This window comes from Terrapene carolina, unplaced genomic scaffold (genome assembly GCF_002925995.2).
Source record: "Terrapene carolina triunguis isolate 2854851 unplaced genomic scaffold, T_m_triunguis-2.0 Scaffold22, whole genome shotgun sequence".
In the NCBI taxonomy this organism is placed as follows: Eukaryota; Metazoa; Chordata; order Testudines; family Emydidae; genus Terrapene; species Terrapene triunguis.
Genome location: NW_020664373.1, coordinates 12,145,177 through 12,159,142, shown reverse-complemented (window position 1 = coordinate 12,159,142; position 13,966 = coordinate 12,145,177). Strand labels below are relative to the sequence as shown.

The window sequence follows — 13,966 nt, the reverse complement described above, 5'->3', positions numbered from 1 at the left end:
ATATATTGCTGCTAAAATCATGGGAGCTTCCCTTTCTCCCACATGATATCATCTAGAACTCTGGCCCATTTCGTGCGATGATGATGACAGGCCTGTTTCTCTAGTCATTACAGTGTAAACCAGGATGATTCCACTGAAGGCAATAGTGCTAAACAAGTACAAATACTGATGTGCATGAGAGAAAAATCTGACCCAGAGTCTTTGTATTTCATTAGCCCAGTTCAAAAGGTTTATTTATGCATCGCACTGCTGATTTTGCAACCAAAACACCACAGAGAGATAGAAAAAGGTTGTGGTGAAAAATACTGTGACATAAGATTACTGTAGCTGTGGCTACCAACCAGATTAATCTCCTCTCCCCCAACTTTCCCAGAACACAGAGTAAAATCAGTTCTGTCAGATACAAATTTGGAATCCTTCTCGGCTCTGGAAAGGATCTGAGGAGTGTTCTGAGAGTGAAGATCTGATTTAAAAAAGGTGAGATCTCTGCTTCTGTGTAGGATCTGCTCTAACTCCCACTGAAGTCAGCAGTAGTCTTTCCATTTCTTTTTGATGAGTTAGATCAGGCCTATAAGAACATTGAAGCTGACAGAAGATTGATATGTTGCACGTTGTGACACTATTAAAGGACAGTTTCTAATCTCAACTCTTTAGCGTGTATCACAATATACCCACAAAACACTTGCAATTTGTTTTTATTTATAGACTTTTTACCGTGATTGTAGCTCCAGTAACTGATCATTAAAATATTTATTGTCCCCATGTCCCTGTGAGGTAAGGAAATATACTCTCCCAATTTTTAAGAAGGCACTGAGGCACAGAGAAATTAGTGACTTGCTTTGGTCAAACTGCAGGTCTCACCAGAGCTTGGAATCAAACTCAAATCCCAAATCTACTGCCTTAGCAGTGAAACCATCCTTCCTCTCAAACCAGCACAGCAGAAGATATTTCTAGATACATGATCATTCACACCATGCATCTGAGATTAGAATCTGACCCTCCCAATTTAATACGAACAGTTTATAAACACTCCAATAACTACACACACTCAAAACACCAATGCCTCGAAAGCCAAGTATAGCCATTACGAGTAACATGCTTCTTTCCTTGTTTTTTATTTACTAGTAGAAAAAGTGTGCTGCTTTTCATAATCTGTGTTTACTAATACATATTCTCATCCCAATCCCCCTAGACTTTTCCATCTTAAAATTTGGCAACATTAAAGTTTTTCTTTATTTGTCAATTTTTTTTCCCACTTAAAGTCATTGTAAACTTTTGTTTGTAAACAAAAATTCAATCACTCTATATTACTGAACTTCTGTTCACATACATTTTACCCCTCAGTAGTACAGGCTGTTTTGTGAAGCACACTGACCTAATTTTTAACATTTACCCACTTTTAGGGCCTGATCCTAAATTCAATTACGTAAATAGGAGTCTTTCCAATGGGCTTTGGATCCAGATCTTAGTGTACAGTATGTAAACAGTATCAGATCATTATTTCAATATGATGATTCGCAGCCAGTTGGTGATTCTATGACAGAAACAATAATTCAGGGATCTTAAATGCTGCAGCAAAATCAATAAATAAATTCCACTCACCACTGATGAGTAGTAAAGCTTGCTCCGATGAGTGAGGCAGTCTACATATTTACAGTCCATGCAGACGTGAAGAAAACCTTCTAGATGTAGTTGGGTGTAAGCCAATCTTATCTGCTTAAGTCTGAAGACAGACATCTTCCAGCATCTCTGATGCTGCCTATTGTTTTGCCAAACAGCAGCAGAGTGGCTCCCGGCGAATGGGAGCTATGGGATCGGCACTCAGGGCGGGGGCAGCGTGGGGAGCCCCCATGGTTGCCCCCGTGCCTAGGAGCCGGAGGGACATTCCTGCTGCTTCCGGGAGCCACACGGACCAGAGCAGGCAGGGAACCTGCCTTAGCCCTGCTCTGCCGTCAACTGGACTTTTAGCGGCCCAGTCAGTGATGCTGACCAGAGCCGCCAGGGTCCCTTTTCGACCGGGCGTTCCAGTTGAAAACTGGACGCCTGGCAACCCTACCTCAAGTGTAATAGAATTTCAGGGGTCCTGGATGTAAGCAAATAAATGTAGAAAGTATAACTCCTTAGCAAGTAAATATTTGAATAGGCAAGTAGGTAAATCCTGAACAGGAAAAGAAGACTACTTCCACAAATTAAAAAGCTAACAGATGTACACAGGTATGCCAACACACACGTAATATAACAATACAACATTGGTCTAGCCCATTTTATGGTAGCAGCTTCAAAACAATGGAAAATATACACTATTTTAGAAACTACTGGGTATACTTACAGTTTGAGATTTCTTCTTTTTCTTTTTTATTGCCCGGAAAAAACCTTGTTTTTCTTTCTCCTTGAGTTGCTCTGACTGACTGTTAACATTTTCAGGACTTTTCCTAAACATGAAAAAAAATATTGTCAGAGAAAAATCTTTGGATGTTAGGTCATCATATGATCTCTTTGTATTTCTTGTTAAAGAATGCAGATTTTTTTAAACCAAAGATATTCAAAATACTTTATTACTTTATGACACAAGGATTAACATACAACTAATAGATAAAACATTCTTAATTAAATGGAAAGCTAAGGACACATTGTTAGGTTAAAATGGTTAACGAAAAACATCCAGTGAGGTACTTTAGGGAAAAGATTATCTTGCAAGTTTGTCTAATTTTTCACTTGGGATTTTATATTCAAAACAAAAACATCACACAGAAGATATTATAAAAAAATTAAGTAATATCTGAGCAAATGTACAAACAATCTGTAACAGATAAAATCAGTTCTAATTCGCCCATCACTTGTTTGAGGGTCAGAAGAGCTGTAACGATCATGAGACTGAAACAAAAGATTGTCTACAAAAATTCTTGAGCTTTGCTGACATGGCTCCAAATTTATCATCACGGAAGCTGTGGAGATCTATTGTTGTTCACTTCTACTTAACTCCTCTTAAACTTTTCTTATGGATGGGTCTCTCTCTGGATCATGGGACGGTGCTGGCAAGTGAAGACAGCCACAGAAAATTGGAGTTATTGCAAAGACTGAATTTTAAAATTTCAGGCTGCCAAAAACTCTGTGATCCAGAGCTGATCAGCAACAGATTACTTTAAATGTAAGGAAAACAACTACAAATGTTATTTATCATATGGATGAAAAGGCTAGGACATATCCCATGCTCAAAGTATGTTCATTATATCAGAAGTTAAGCTCAATTACTGGATGTTATATATTTACTATATAAAAACAAAGTCAGATGGGAATCCAAATACGAATGTATGAGATGTCTAAAGGCTGTCACAAATTGCATTCGCTCAATAAATTTTTTTTTTTGAGGAGGTGGGATGGTTTTCTGATGTGTAGGAAGAAAGGAGAAGTGGAGATTTGCATAATTTATGGTTCTGGAACATATATCTACACTGAACACCCCCCCCCCCCCAAATGCTCCTTCTAGATTTCAGCAATATGCTTTTCATTAGAAAATTACAAAGCTATAATTAGCTTCCATGAAAAGTCATTAGTATAGTATTTAATGACTAGATTCTTATACAAATTTAAAAGACATCAAATTACTAGGGATTCCCAATTCCATCCAGCCTTTTGCATTTGGTAATACAGCAAAACTGCAGAAAGGCTGTCTTCTAACTATTCACCCATTTAATGCTGCATGGAGGAAATCCAAGAGTAAACTGCTGACAGCTTTACGGATGCCTTCCATCAAAGGTGGCGTAACATGGCCAACACACACACACACGGTTATTGACATAAAAGTATGTGGTTTGAGATAGTTCCATCTTCCCTAACTTGTAGGCCAAATCCTAGAAGTACAGAGTCCAAGCCACCGGGCTGTGCACTGAGCAAGTGGTGCTGAGAAATCCTTAGCCTCACCCTTTAGTATCTAATTGTGCACCTACTACTATTAGAGAGCTGGGGTGGGAGAAAACAGGACAGTTTGCTGCCTGCCATTCCTCAAAACATGGGCGTTAAACAACAAAACTGACTCAGTGTAAATTGCAAACCCAGTAACCATGTCTATACTGCTCCACTGGCCCATATACAAACCCTTCCGTCTTGCCACAGAGGTTGACCCTATAACACATTGGGAAATGCAGAATTTCCTGGCATGGCTTTTCTGCCTCCAAATCCCATGTAAAGAAGAGTCACTGTCTATTTAAGATGATCGCATCTTCAAAATCAAAACCAAACACTTTTCGCACCATTTTTTTCAGGGTAATTAAATATTCAAATGCTCTATGTTCTGGCTCCCATCCTTGATTCACTGCATCCAGGTCAGAAAATGTCTGCCTGTAGCAGCAGAGAAGACTGGAGGGAGGTGGAGCTCTATTCTTCCCTTCCCTCTCCTCCATAAAGAGAAGGAAAGTGATGGACAGACAGGGTGGTAGGTATCCGCCCTCTTACTCCCCAACCCGTTTGCTCAAGGGGCCAATGGAGTGGCTTTGCACTGATTAGACTGGTGCTCAACTCCTCAAACTCATATTGCATATGCCGTGGTCTGACAAGCTTTGGCCTTGAACAATGGTTGATACAAAAAACACATGCTCGTTATATGAGGAGAGTGAAATAAGGTACAAAGAGATAGCATTAGAGCAGAAAGTCTCAAAACAAAGACTTTGCACTGATTTAAAAAAATAGAACATTTTGATTGAGAACATGAACACCAGGACATTTCAAGGATCCAAAAGAAGTTATTGAGACACCAGCCAATATAAGAATAAACAGGATTAGCCTGGTAAAAGTGGGATGTATAATCACTCAGTGTTACCAACTCTTCCAAGTTTATGACAAGTCTTGTGATATTTGGTGTTTTTTCTTAAAACCCCAGCTCCTGGAGGTAAGCAGTTACATGAGAATCACAGCTTTTATTTTATTTTTTTAAAGTAATTTTCTAGCCCTTATGGTTGCAGAGAAAAACCTGATAATGTGACCTGAGTGCACCCTAACAGCTCAGAAACAAGAAGGCAAATAAAAACAACCCAATTAAAAAAAATTAAAAAAGCAATAAAACCTCATCAATTTTAAACTTGTCTCATGATTTTTGAATGCTTAGGTTTGGCAATACTGGTCATCTTGTGTGTTTTGGCTTCACAGAAGAGATGGATGTGGGGACAAAAATTTAAAATTAAGTAAAGAGCAGAGTCAGACTCCACTGCTCACATGTAAGGGCACCTGTCATGTACAGGTGCACTGAGCTGGAGTGGAGGTGGTGCAGCAAACATGCATGTACCAACAGGCCAGCATCCAGTTTTCACAGTAGGCTGGGGTCCTAGCTAATGTGCTCAGTAGTAGTTCACAGCTCCAGAGGCATTGCTGCGTGCATACTGACGGTACGTCTCCAAACAGATAGTACTTCTACACTGCATTTTAGAACCCACACCAGCGAGTCTCAGAGTCCGGGTCTACAGATTTGAGCTCACGGGGCTTGTGCTATGGTGTTAACAGCAATTTAGACATTGTGGTTTGGGCTGGAGTTCGGGCTCTGAAACCCACCCCCCTCCCTGGGCTTCAAACCTTGAGCTCCTGCCTTAACCTCCACACAGTTGTTATTAGTGCTGTAGCATCAGCCCCACGAGCCTGAGCTTGCAGACCTGAGTTCTGAGACTCTCTGCCATAGTTTTCACAGCACAGCGTAGACCAGAGGTGGGCAAACTACAGCCCGTGGGACCGTCCTGCCCGGCCCCTGAGCTCCTGGCCTGGGAGACTAGCCCCCGGCCCCTCCCCGCTGTTCCCCCTCCCCGGCAGCCTCAGCTCACTGCACTGCCAGCACAATGCTCTGGGCTGTGAGCTCTTGCGGAGCAGCGCAGCTGCAGAGCCACAGCCTGACCCGGTGCTCTGTGCTGCGCGGTGGCGTGGCTGGCTCCAGCCGGGCGGCGCGGTTGCCTGTCCTGGTGCTCTCGACGGGGCGGTAAGGGGCAGGAGGGGTTGGATAGAGGGCAGGGGAGTTCCGGTGGTGGTCGGGGTGGGAGTGTGGATAGGGGTCGGGGAGGTCAGAGGGAGGGGAACAGAGGGTTGAATGGGGGCAGAGGGGCAGTCAGGAAGGAGGGGGGGTTGGATGGGGCAGGAGTCTCAGGGGGCAGTCAGGAATGAGAGGAGGGATTTGATGGGGCAGTGGGGGGCAGTCAGGGCAGGGGGTCCGGGGACAGGGAAAGGTGGATGGGGCGGGATATGGGGTGGGGGCCGGGCCACACCTGGCTGTTTGGGGAGGCACATATCCCCTAACCAGCCCTCCATACAATTTCAGAAACCTGACATGGCCCTCAAGCCAAAAAGTTTGCCCGCCCCTGGTGTAGACATACACACTGTCTCTCACACATCTGAGAGTTAGATTTTGTCCTAATCAAAGAGATTTTAAAAATCTTTATGAAGGTTTCTTTGAAAAGTGCTTACCACACATGGCCAATAATTAAATCCTCAAAGTTAAATACTGACTTTTAGGTTAACTTTTTTAAAAAATAAAAGAATAATAGTCATTGAGTTACTGTAAATGAAGGCAAGACATCATCTGAAACTAGCAAACTATTTTAAATACCAGTTCTCTTAAGAGCAGGATTTTTTTACCTTTTAAAATTAAATGTCTTTGTCCCCCAAGATCTAAGACAAAGATTTTGCACGTAGGGGTAAAAACACAGCAAATGTTTACTGCCAAGTTATATTTGAAAAAGGGGCTTCCCTAGTAGAAAAACAGACACACAGTGGTACCACCAGGTGTCACTACAAGAAATACATGAAATGCAACAAGACGACAGTGCTTGGCCTCAATAAGTAAATCATTTATTATGAAAACAGAAACTGCATCACTTTGTGCAATTAACTGTTAAACTTTTAAAAGTGGCTGGACCGGAATTCCCCAAACTGGTATCATGTATGTGGCACTAGCTTTATTTCCAAGACAGAATCACAGTGCCTACAGGATTTTGAAAAGCTATTGTAAATAAAATAAAGGGTCCTTTCCTCTCTCCTCAGGTGCACTTCTGGCTTCCCCTTTCCCATTATAATGGGCAGTGTAACAGGGCATGACAACATTCCAAAAAGATTAGAGTTCAAAGATCAGTATTTACCCGAATTTAAATATGTTAATTGTGCACTATGGCTTGATAACAAACAAGGAAAAGATTAGCAAACAAAACCATGGATGGCTGAGGAAGATGAAGGCATGAAGTACTGACAATTAGGATGAGAAGTGAGGACTGCATACACAAGTATGAGGGCTCAGACACCGGGGAGTAGATGAAAAGAAAAAAGGCAAATACTGTAGATGAAAATGGGGCTTACTTGATGCATAAGAAAGATTTAGGCAGGAAAAATTAAAGGGAAATATATATATATTATCAGGAGATGTGAACAAGACCAAGCTATGCGGCGCTGATAAAGAGCCAGATCTTCAGCTCAAGTAAATGAGTGTAGTTCCATTGAAATTACAAATCTGCAGCTCCTTGCAATAGTCTAGTCAAATTCCAGAAGTGTAAAGGAACTCTGGTCTTGAAAACTCATGGGAGATGTCTATAAGCCTAAGGCACTCTGCAGATGTCAAGTTGGTAAAGCTTCAGCCCACAGCTATGAATTCCTTGAAGTGACGGTAAGAAAAGAACGTATTCATTTTTGCAGAAAGGTAGCATGCAATAAAGAGAATGTGACCGGCCATTTGTCATCAGGGCACTGAAAAACATTTACACCTACATAAGGGATCTCACTAACTGAAGTTCCCCACAAGCCCCCAAATGTCTAATATGTGGCCATTTCAGAGACTTCCAACATACTGTTGCATAATTCAACACAACTTATAGCCTGTAGTGAAGAGAGCTGTAGTAGCAGTAGGGATAATTCAGGTCAAGACTGGGGTACATTGGTAGAGCTATGCAGGTAATCTCACAGTGCAGGCAGGTAATATACATCTGGCTCAAGGCCAGGCTATTACTGTCATCTGCATTAGTTCCATGAGAATTAAGTGAAAGAGAGCAAAATATCTACTCTCGTAAATAGAGAAGGAAATGGAAAAACCCAAGAATTTAGAGGAATATAAAGTGAGTGTGGTAAATAGAAAAGTTCCTGATAGGATGAAAAACATGTTTTTGTTTAGCTCAGGCTGATTAAGTGCAGAGATAATTTAAGTCATTTAAGAGTAAATCCTAATGATAATGGATAAGTTCAGCAGTATAATGTCTTTAATTTTAAAGATGCAGGACAGCGAAGCTCGGGTGTACAAATGCATACACGGACAAGGGAACATCTGTGTCAGTTCAGCCTAAAACATTCACAAAATCTTTGACATCAGAAAGAGGTAACAAAGAGCAATACGATGAGTGAGAAGCAATATCTTAGAGTAGTAGGAAGTTCAGGTGGATTACACATTCATTCATAACTTGAGATGAGTTTTCACATACCAATTATGTATGCCATTAGAACATTAAATATTTAGTTCATCATAAAATGATGTAATCAGAGTCATGTTCTATTAAAATAGAGTTAACATTTTTACATGCAATTACAGAATTTCCCCCACAAAAAGATATAAAGTAGAGAAACACAGACTCTACATTAATGAAAAATGTGATTAAGTTGCACTTACAGCAGAGAACAATTTTGCAATATCGTTAAACCATTGCTAGGACTTCTCACACAGAACCACGTGTTGCTGTACTTTGGAGTTCATCCATTATATAACACTATATTTCCCTTTGTAGCCACTGTATAGTTAATACAATTAAAGATCTTACTAAAATCTTGCAAAAGATATAATGGAGTTTGAAGGATAGTTAGTGCATTAGTGAGAACCAACACCATTTTTAATCATGTAAAGATGAGTCACAATCCTTTCCAAGAGTAATACTTATTTTTATTTGATGTAAATTATTGTATTTGTACAAAGCGGTAGAATGACAAGATTTTAAGGGCTAAATAATTGTCAATGACCAAATTATGTTTTTTTCTTTATTTCAGGGCTGTCAAATTACTGGTGCAATTACAGACAATTAATTCCTCTGTTATATGATGGAGTTAGATTACGTTTATTAGTAGGAATGAAGAAAACTGGCACATAAAATACTTTAGAAAGGTAACTGAGTATACAATTTTCGTCTAAAAGTTTCTCTAATCTTTTAAAAACAATATACAGAGCTAACACAGAAGGTTTGTCCTGTCCTCCCAATAGAAAGAATCCATTTCTTTCTGCAGTGTTACCTACCGTAGTTCTGTGGTGTATGAGCAAAAGGAGAGAAGCAATCACCACATGTAGAACAATAACTATATTCTTCATAAATACAGTCCTAAGTTATATATGAAGACATGCATCTTGGACATTTTTTTCCCTTGGTCTGCCACTTGCGGATTCTGGAATTCACAAATTGGACTACTGGCCTTGTATGCCACATTATATACACACACTCCCTCTTATCTTTAATCACAGATGACATATGTTGGGTAATGGAAAAAATCAGAAAAAAATACACAAATATATTAACATTTATATATTTTTTAAAAATATGTTTGCTGGAATAACTTCATGAGATCCTTCTTGAGGATCCAGAAGAGGCAGAAATCATACAATGTTATTTCAGCGTACGCAAAGGGAACATATAAGGATGTCTGCATGCCAAACACAACTATAGGCAGCAAGGTGATCACGTTAATGACTTTTTTAAAGAAAAACCTAATTGAGGCCGCTCTTTAGCAGTCTCTCTTTCCATATTACCCTGTGTATGTCTGTGTAAACAATAACTCACCATGGATCAAAGGTAGTTTGTCTTTTTGAGTGGTTTGTCACAGTGCTGCTGTCTGCTGGTAGTGCACTGACTCTGTTTGACACATTGGTTTCAAGGAATGTACCCTCTGGACGTGGAGATGGCACTGCAAGAAATACCGATAATCAGAACCCATCAGAACAGCTCGTTGGCTCCAAGACCTTCAAACAGGTCTCTAGATGGCTACTGGAGATCTACGTATATAAATGTGCTTCATTTAAAGAATGGATTTTGTCCTTTAGTAAATCAAAGAACAGATCTGAATCTAGGTCTCTAGAGATGAAAGGCTAGTATACCAATGAAAGGTACCACCCAGTCTTTAATAATTAACATTTTGTATTTAGAACACTCCTATCAGTTAAAATGGACACGACAGCAGGTGCATGGTACAGACTGGGAAAGAAAGTTTTCTGAACACAAAGACAGCTCATTAAATATGTCCTTGTGTGTTGTATATTGCTAAATGTGATCAGATATCTTGGTGATTAAAATGGTATATAAACCCTGATAAACTCCTTAATTTCATTGAGTTTATTTTTCCCCAATACCCATGTAAGCAAATTGTCTTGTGCTCTGCAAAGTATTATACTATGTATGCCTTGTGAATCAGCAAAAGGTAGAATTTGCAAAAAATGCTTTGTAGATATGCACTGTAGTAAAAGAGAGAAACCAGAAGGACTCTATAGACTTTAGTACTAGCTTGGTGTATTTTTTTTTCCAGTCACCTTTTTTACTTGTTCTTGCATAGCTCAGAATATCCTTCTTAATGCTATGATTCTACTGTATGTTAAAACACTGGTTAATTGTGTAAGGCACATTGCAAAATTACCTCTGTAAAAGCTGCCAACTCTTCTGGGAATAGGGTCATTATACAGAAGTCTATTTTCTTTACTAGAGGCTCCATCCTCTGGGTGCGGATCATGATACGTTCCACCCTAAGCCAAAGAAAAAACATCTATTAAAAATGAAGGATGACACTTGTACTGTTCTTCCACGCCATGTCACAGCATAAAATCCAGCCACAGTTTACCTTTTGTTTTATGAACCGTTGCTATAATGAAATCCAACACTATGCAATCAAAAAGACAAAGCTGGCATTAAAAAAAAATATTTGCCCCAAAGGCATAATATTATGGATTTGAAAGTGACTCAGACCTCAGACTTTTGCCGTGAATGAAATGAAGTAGTAACATCTCTGGAAGAATCTTTAACTGCAGGTCGTGTTAGATTCATCTCTGGTGGGATCTGGTCACTCTGTCGATAGCAAATTTAAAACCATGTGATTTATGATATGTGCAATATTATATCATTAGCACTTATTATGTATATTATGGTAGTGCCTAGAGGCCCCATTGTGCTAGGCACTGTACATAAAAACAACAAGCAACAATTCCTGCCCCAAAGAGCTTACAATCTAAATAAACATGAGAAAAAGTGGAAGAAAGTATTGTTATTTCTGTTCTATGGATAGGGAAATGAGATAAAGAGATCCTGATTCAGGAAAGCATTTTAAAGTCCCGGTCTATTTAGGAAAGTCCTTATGCATGTACTTTGACTTAATTTGGACTTAACCAGATGACTAAACTTAATCAGGTGCTTGCAGGGCTTTCTAGAATAGGGGCCAGAGATTTTAAGTGACTTGCCCATGATCACACAAGAAATCTGTGGAGTCAGGAACTGAACTCAGATTTCTCAGGTCCCAGTCCAGTGCTTTGATTAACCACAAAACCACCAAAAAGTATTTCTGACTAGGGCTGGGTCAGTTTCTTATACACCTCTACCCCGATATAACGTGACCCGATACAACACGAATTCGGATAGAACGTGGTAAAGCAGTGCTCCATGGGGGCGGTGCTGAGCTCTCCGGTGGATCAAAGCAAGATCAATATAATGCGGTTTCACCTATAAAGCGGTAAGATTTTTTGGCTCCCGAGGACAGCGTTATATCGTGGTAGAGGTGTAATTAGTTTTGAATCCATTGATCATTGTGGGTTCTAGAGATCAACTAAAAACATCATTGCATTCTGCTTAGACAAGGCATTGTGCAGAGTCCGGCACACCAGGTTAAAGTCTTAAATTGTCCAAATTTTTGCTCAATCTGTCCTATAAAACTGTTTATAAAATAAGCAAAAATTGCAAACCCAGATTGGTACACACTAGATGTGTTTAAACTGGAAGAAATGCTCAGGGATTTTTCAAGACTTTTGGTGTGATTACAAATATGAAGAGGAATACAGGCATTCACCAAACAGGCATTTTGGTTGGCTAATTTTGATAGAGCAAGGCTGCCACCCCACTCCGTACATTGCTTTTCTTGAGGCTGTGACACAACTTGCTGGGAGGAAGAAGTGAGCAGATGACAACTGGTGTTGCATGTCAATCAGCCTCACAGTAATGGCGGTCAGTCACCAGGAAGGGATTAAGGCAGAGGCACTAGAGGCTCACGCCTAGGGTCCCAGGTTCTGGAGTTACGTGATTACACCAGAATCTTAGCTTTCATTAAAAAAAAAAAGTCTCTGGCTGTTATGGTTGTGAAGAAAATTTGATAACGTGACCCAAGTGTAACTAATGGAGCAATGTTTGCCTGAAAGCCTGAAATAATAGCTCTCAGACAGGTGAACTAATGAATGTATCTCAATGGAGGTATTAACTCTAAGACCTGCTGCTGTGGGTGGCAGGAGGGGTGTGAGGAGCTGCCAAGACAACTTCAGTAGAGGACTGTATGTGTATTAGGAGAGAAAAGTGCAGAGGGCTCTGCTCATTCACCCAAATACCTCAGCAGCCAAGCTGTAAGTACTGGGGGGGGAGGGGGCATCCTGCTGCCACCCCGTCTCTCCACGGGAGAAGAGGGGCTTCCTGCTGCCATTCCTGGTTGGGGGAGAAGGAAGCTCTGTGCTGCTGCCCCAGTTTCTCCAAGCACAGGAAGAGTCACAGTCTTGGAGTGGGGCCACAGGGACAGAACCACAGGGGAACCCTGCATCGTGATGTGCCTATGGCCCCCAATTGCCAGAATCTGCTTGGACCCAGAAATTTACCACCAATTATTTCCTGACTTGGAAAGATGTTCTAGCCCAGGGGTCTCAAACTCAAATGACTACGAGGGCCACATGAGGACTAGTGCATTGGCCTGAGGGCCGCATCACTGACACCCCCGCTCGCTGCCCCTGGCCCCGCCCCCACTCCACCCTTTCCATCAAGCCCCGCCCCTGCCCCGTCTCTTCTCCACCTCCTCCTCCAAGCTGTTTTAATAAAATACATACACTCAGTAAAGCCCCCCTACTGCACTGGGCTGCACCACCACTCCACCCCTGCTCTGCCTCTTCCAGGGGTGGCAGGTTTATAGAAATTTTGGGGTGCCAAGAACCTGCCCCCCCAAACTCCGCTCCCACCTGCCTAAGGCTCTGGGAGGGAGTTTGGATGGGGGAGTGGGTCTGGGGTGCAGACTCTCTGGGATGGAGTTTGGGTGCTGGGTGCAGGCTCCGGGCTGGGGCAGGGGGTGCAGGCTCCGGGATGGAGTTTGGGGATAGGAGGGGGTGCAGGGGTGAGGGCTGAGGATGAGAGGCTCGGGGCATTGGAGAAGCTCAGGACTAGGGCAGAAGGCCAGGGGAAGGGCAGCCTGCCCTGGCCCTAGTGGAGGGGGGCACTGGGACCCTGCAGCAGCAGGTGATGCCGGAAGCAGGCAGAGCAAAGCCGAGTCAGCATGAAGTGCAGGCTCCCAGGTGAGGACAGGGGACACTCGGGGGAGGTGCGTGGGGGCGGCAGGCAGGGCCGGGGGAGAGACCCAGCCCCAAACGTTGGGGAGCAGCGCCCGGGGAGCTTAGCTGCCACATAAAATAACTCGGGGTGGGGGTGAGGGGAATTTGGCGGCAACAGGAAGTAACTGGGGGGGGGTGCGGGGAGCTTGGCGGGCCGCAGGGAAGAGCTCTGCGGGCCGCGTGTTTGAGACCCCTGTTCTAGCCAGACCCTGTGAGAAGAGATAACCAGATGACACCCCCATCACCGGTGGGTCGGTTAGATCCTTAGCAATATTTAGGATGTGAATTTAAGGTTTCTGCTATTGACTCCCCTGAGTTATTAATTTCCTTCCCCACCTCATTTTCCTCTTCCCTATTTCCTTCTATCCTGCCATCTATCTAATAAAATCTGGTTTAGTCAGCCCAGATAAGTATATCCTGCAA

The 13,966-nt window shown here is 42.0% G+C and overlaps 1 protein-coding gene across 3 annotated transcripts in view; it reads right to left on the bottom strand.

The window, feature by feature from the left end:
• The window catches only part of LOC113406094 (cyclin-dependent kinase-like 5), a 116,473-nt gene that overhangs the window by 6,650 nt on the left and 95,857 nt on the right, over positions 1-13,966 (bottom strand). For all 3 annotated transcript variants that reach the window (XM_029910855.1, XM_029910857.1, XM_026648701.2), the window contains 4 exons: positions 10,944-11,042; positions 10,618-10,723; positions 9,771-9,894; positions 2,330-2,432 (listed from right to left, as the gene is read on the bottom strand). In XM_029910855.1, the coding sequence (XP_029766715.1) occupies positions 2,330-2,432; positions 9,771-9,894; positions 10,618-10,723; positions 10,944-11,042 (432 nt within the window). The remainder of the gene's footprint in view (positions 1-2,329; positions 2,433-9,770; positions 9,895-10,617; positions 10,724-10,943; positions 11,043-13,966) is intronic.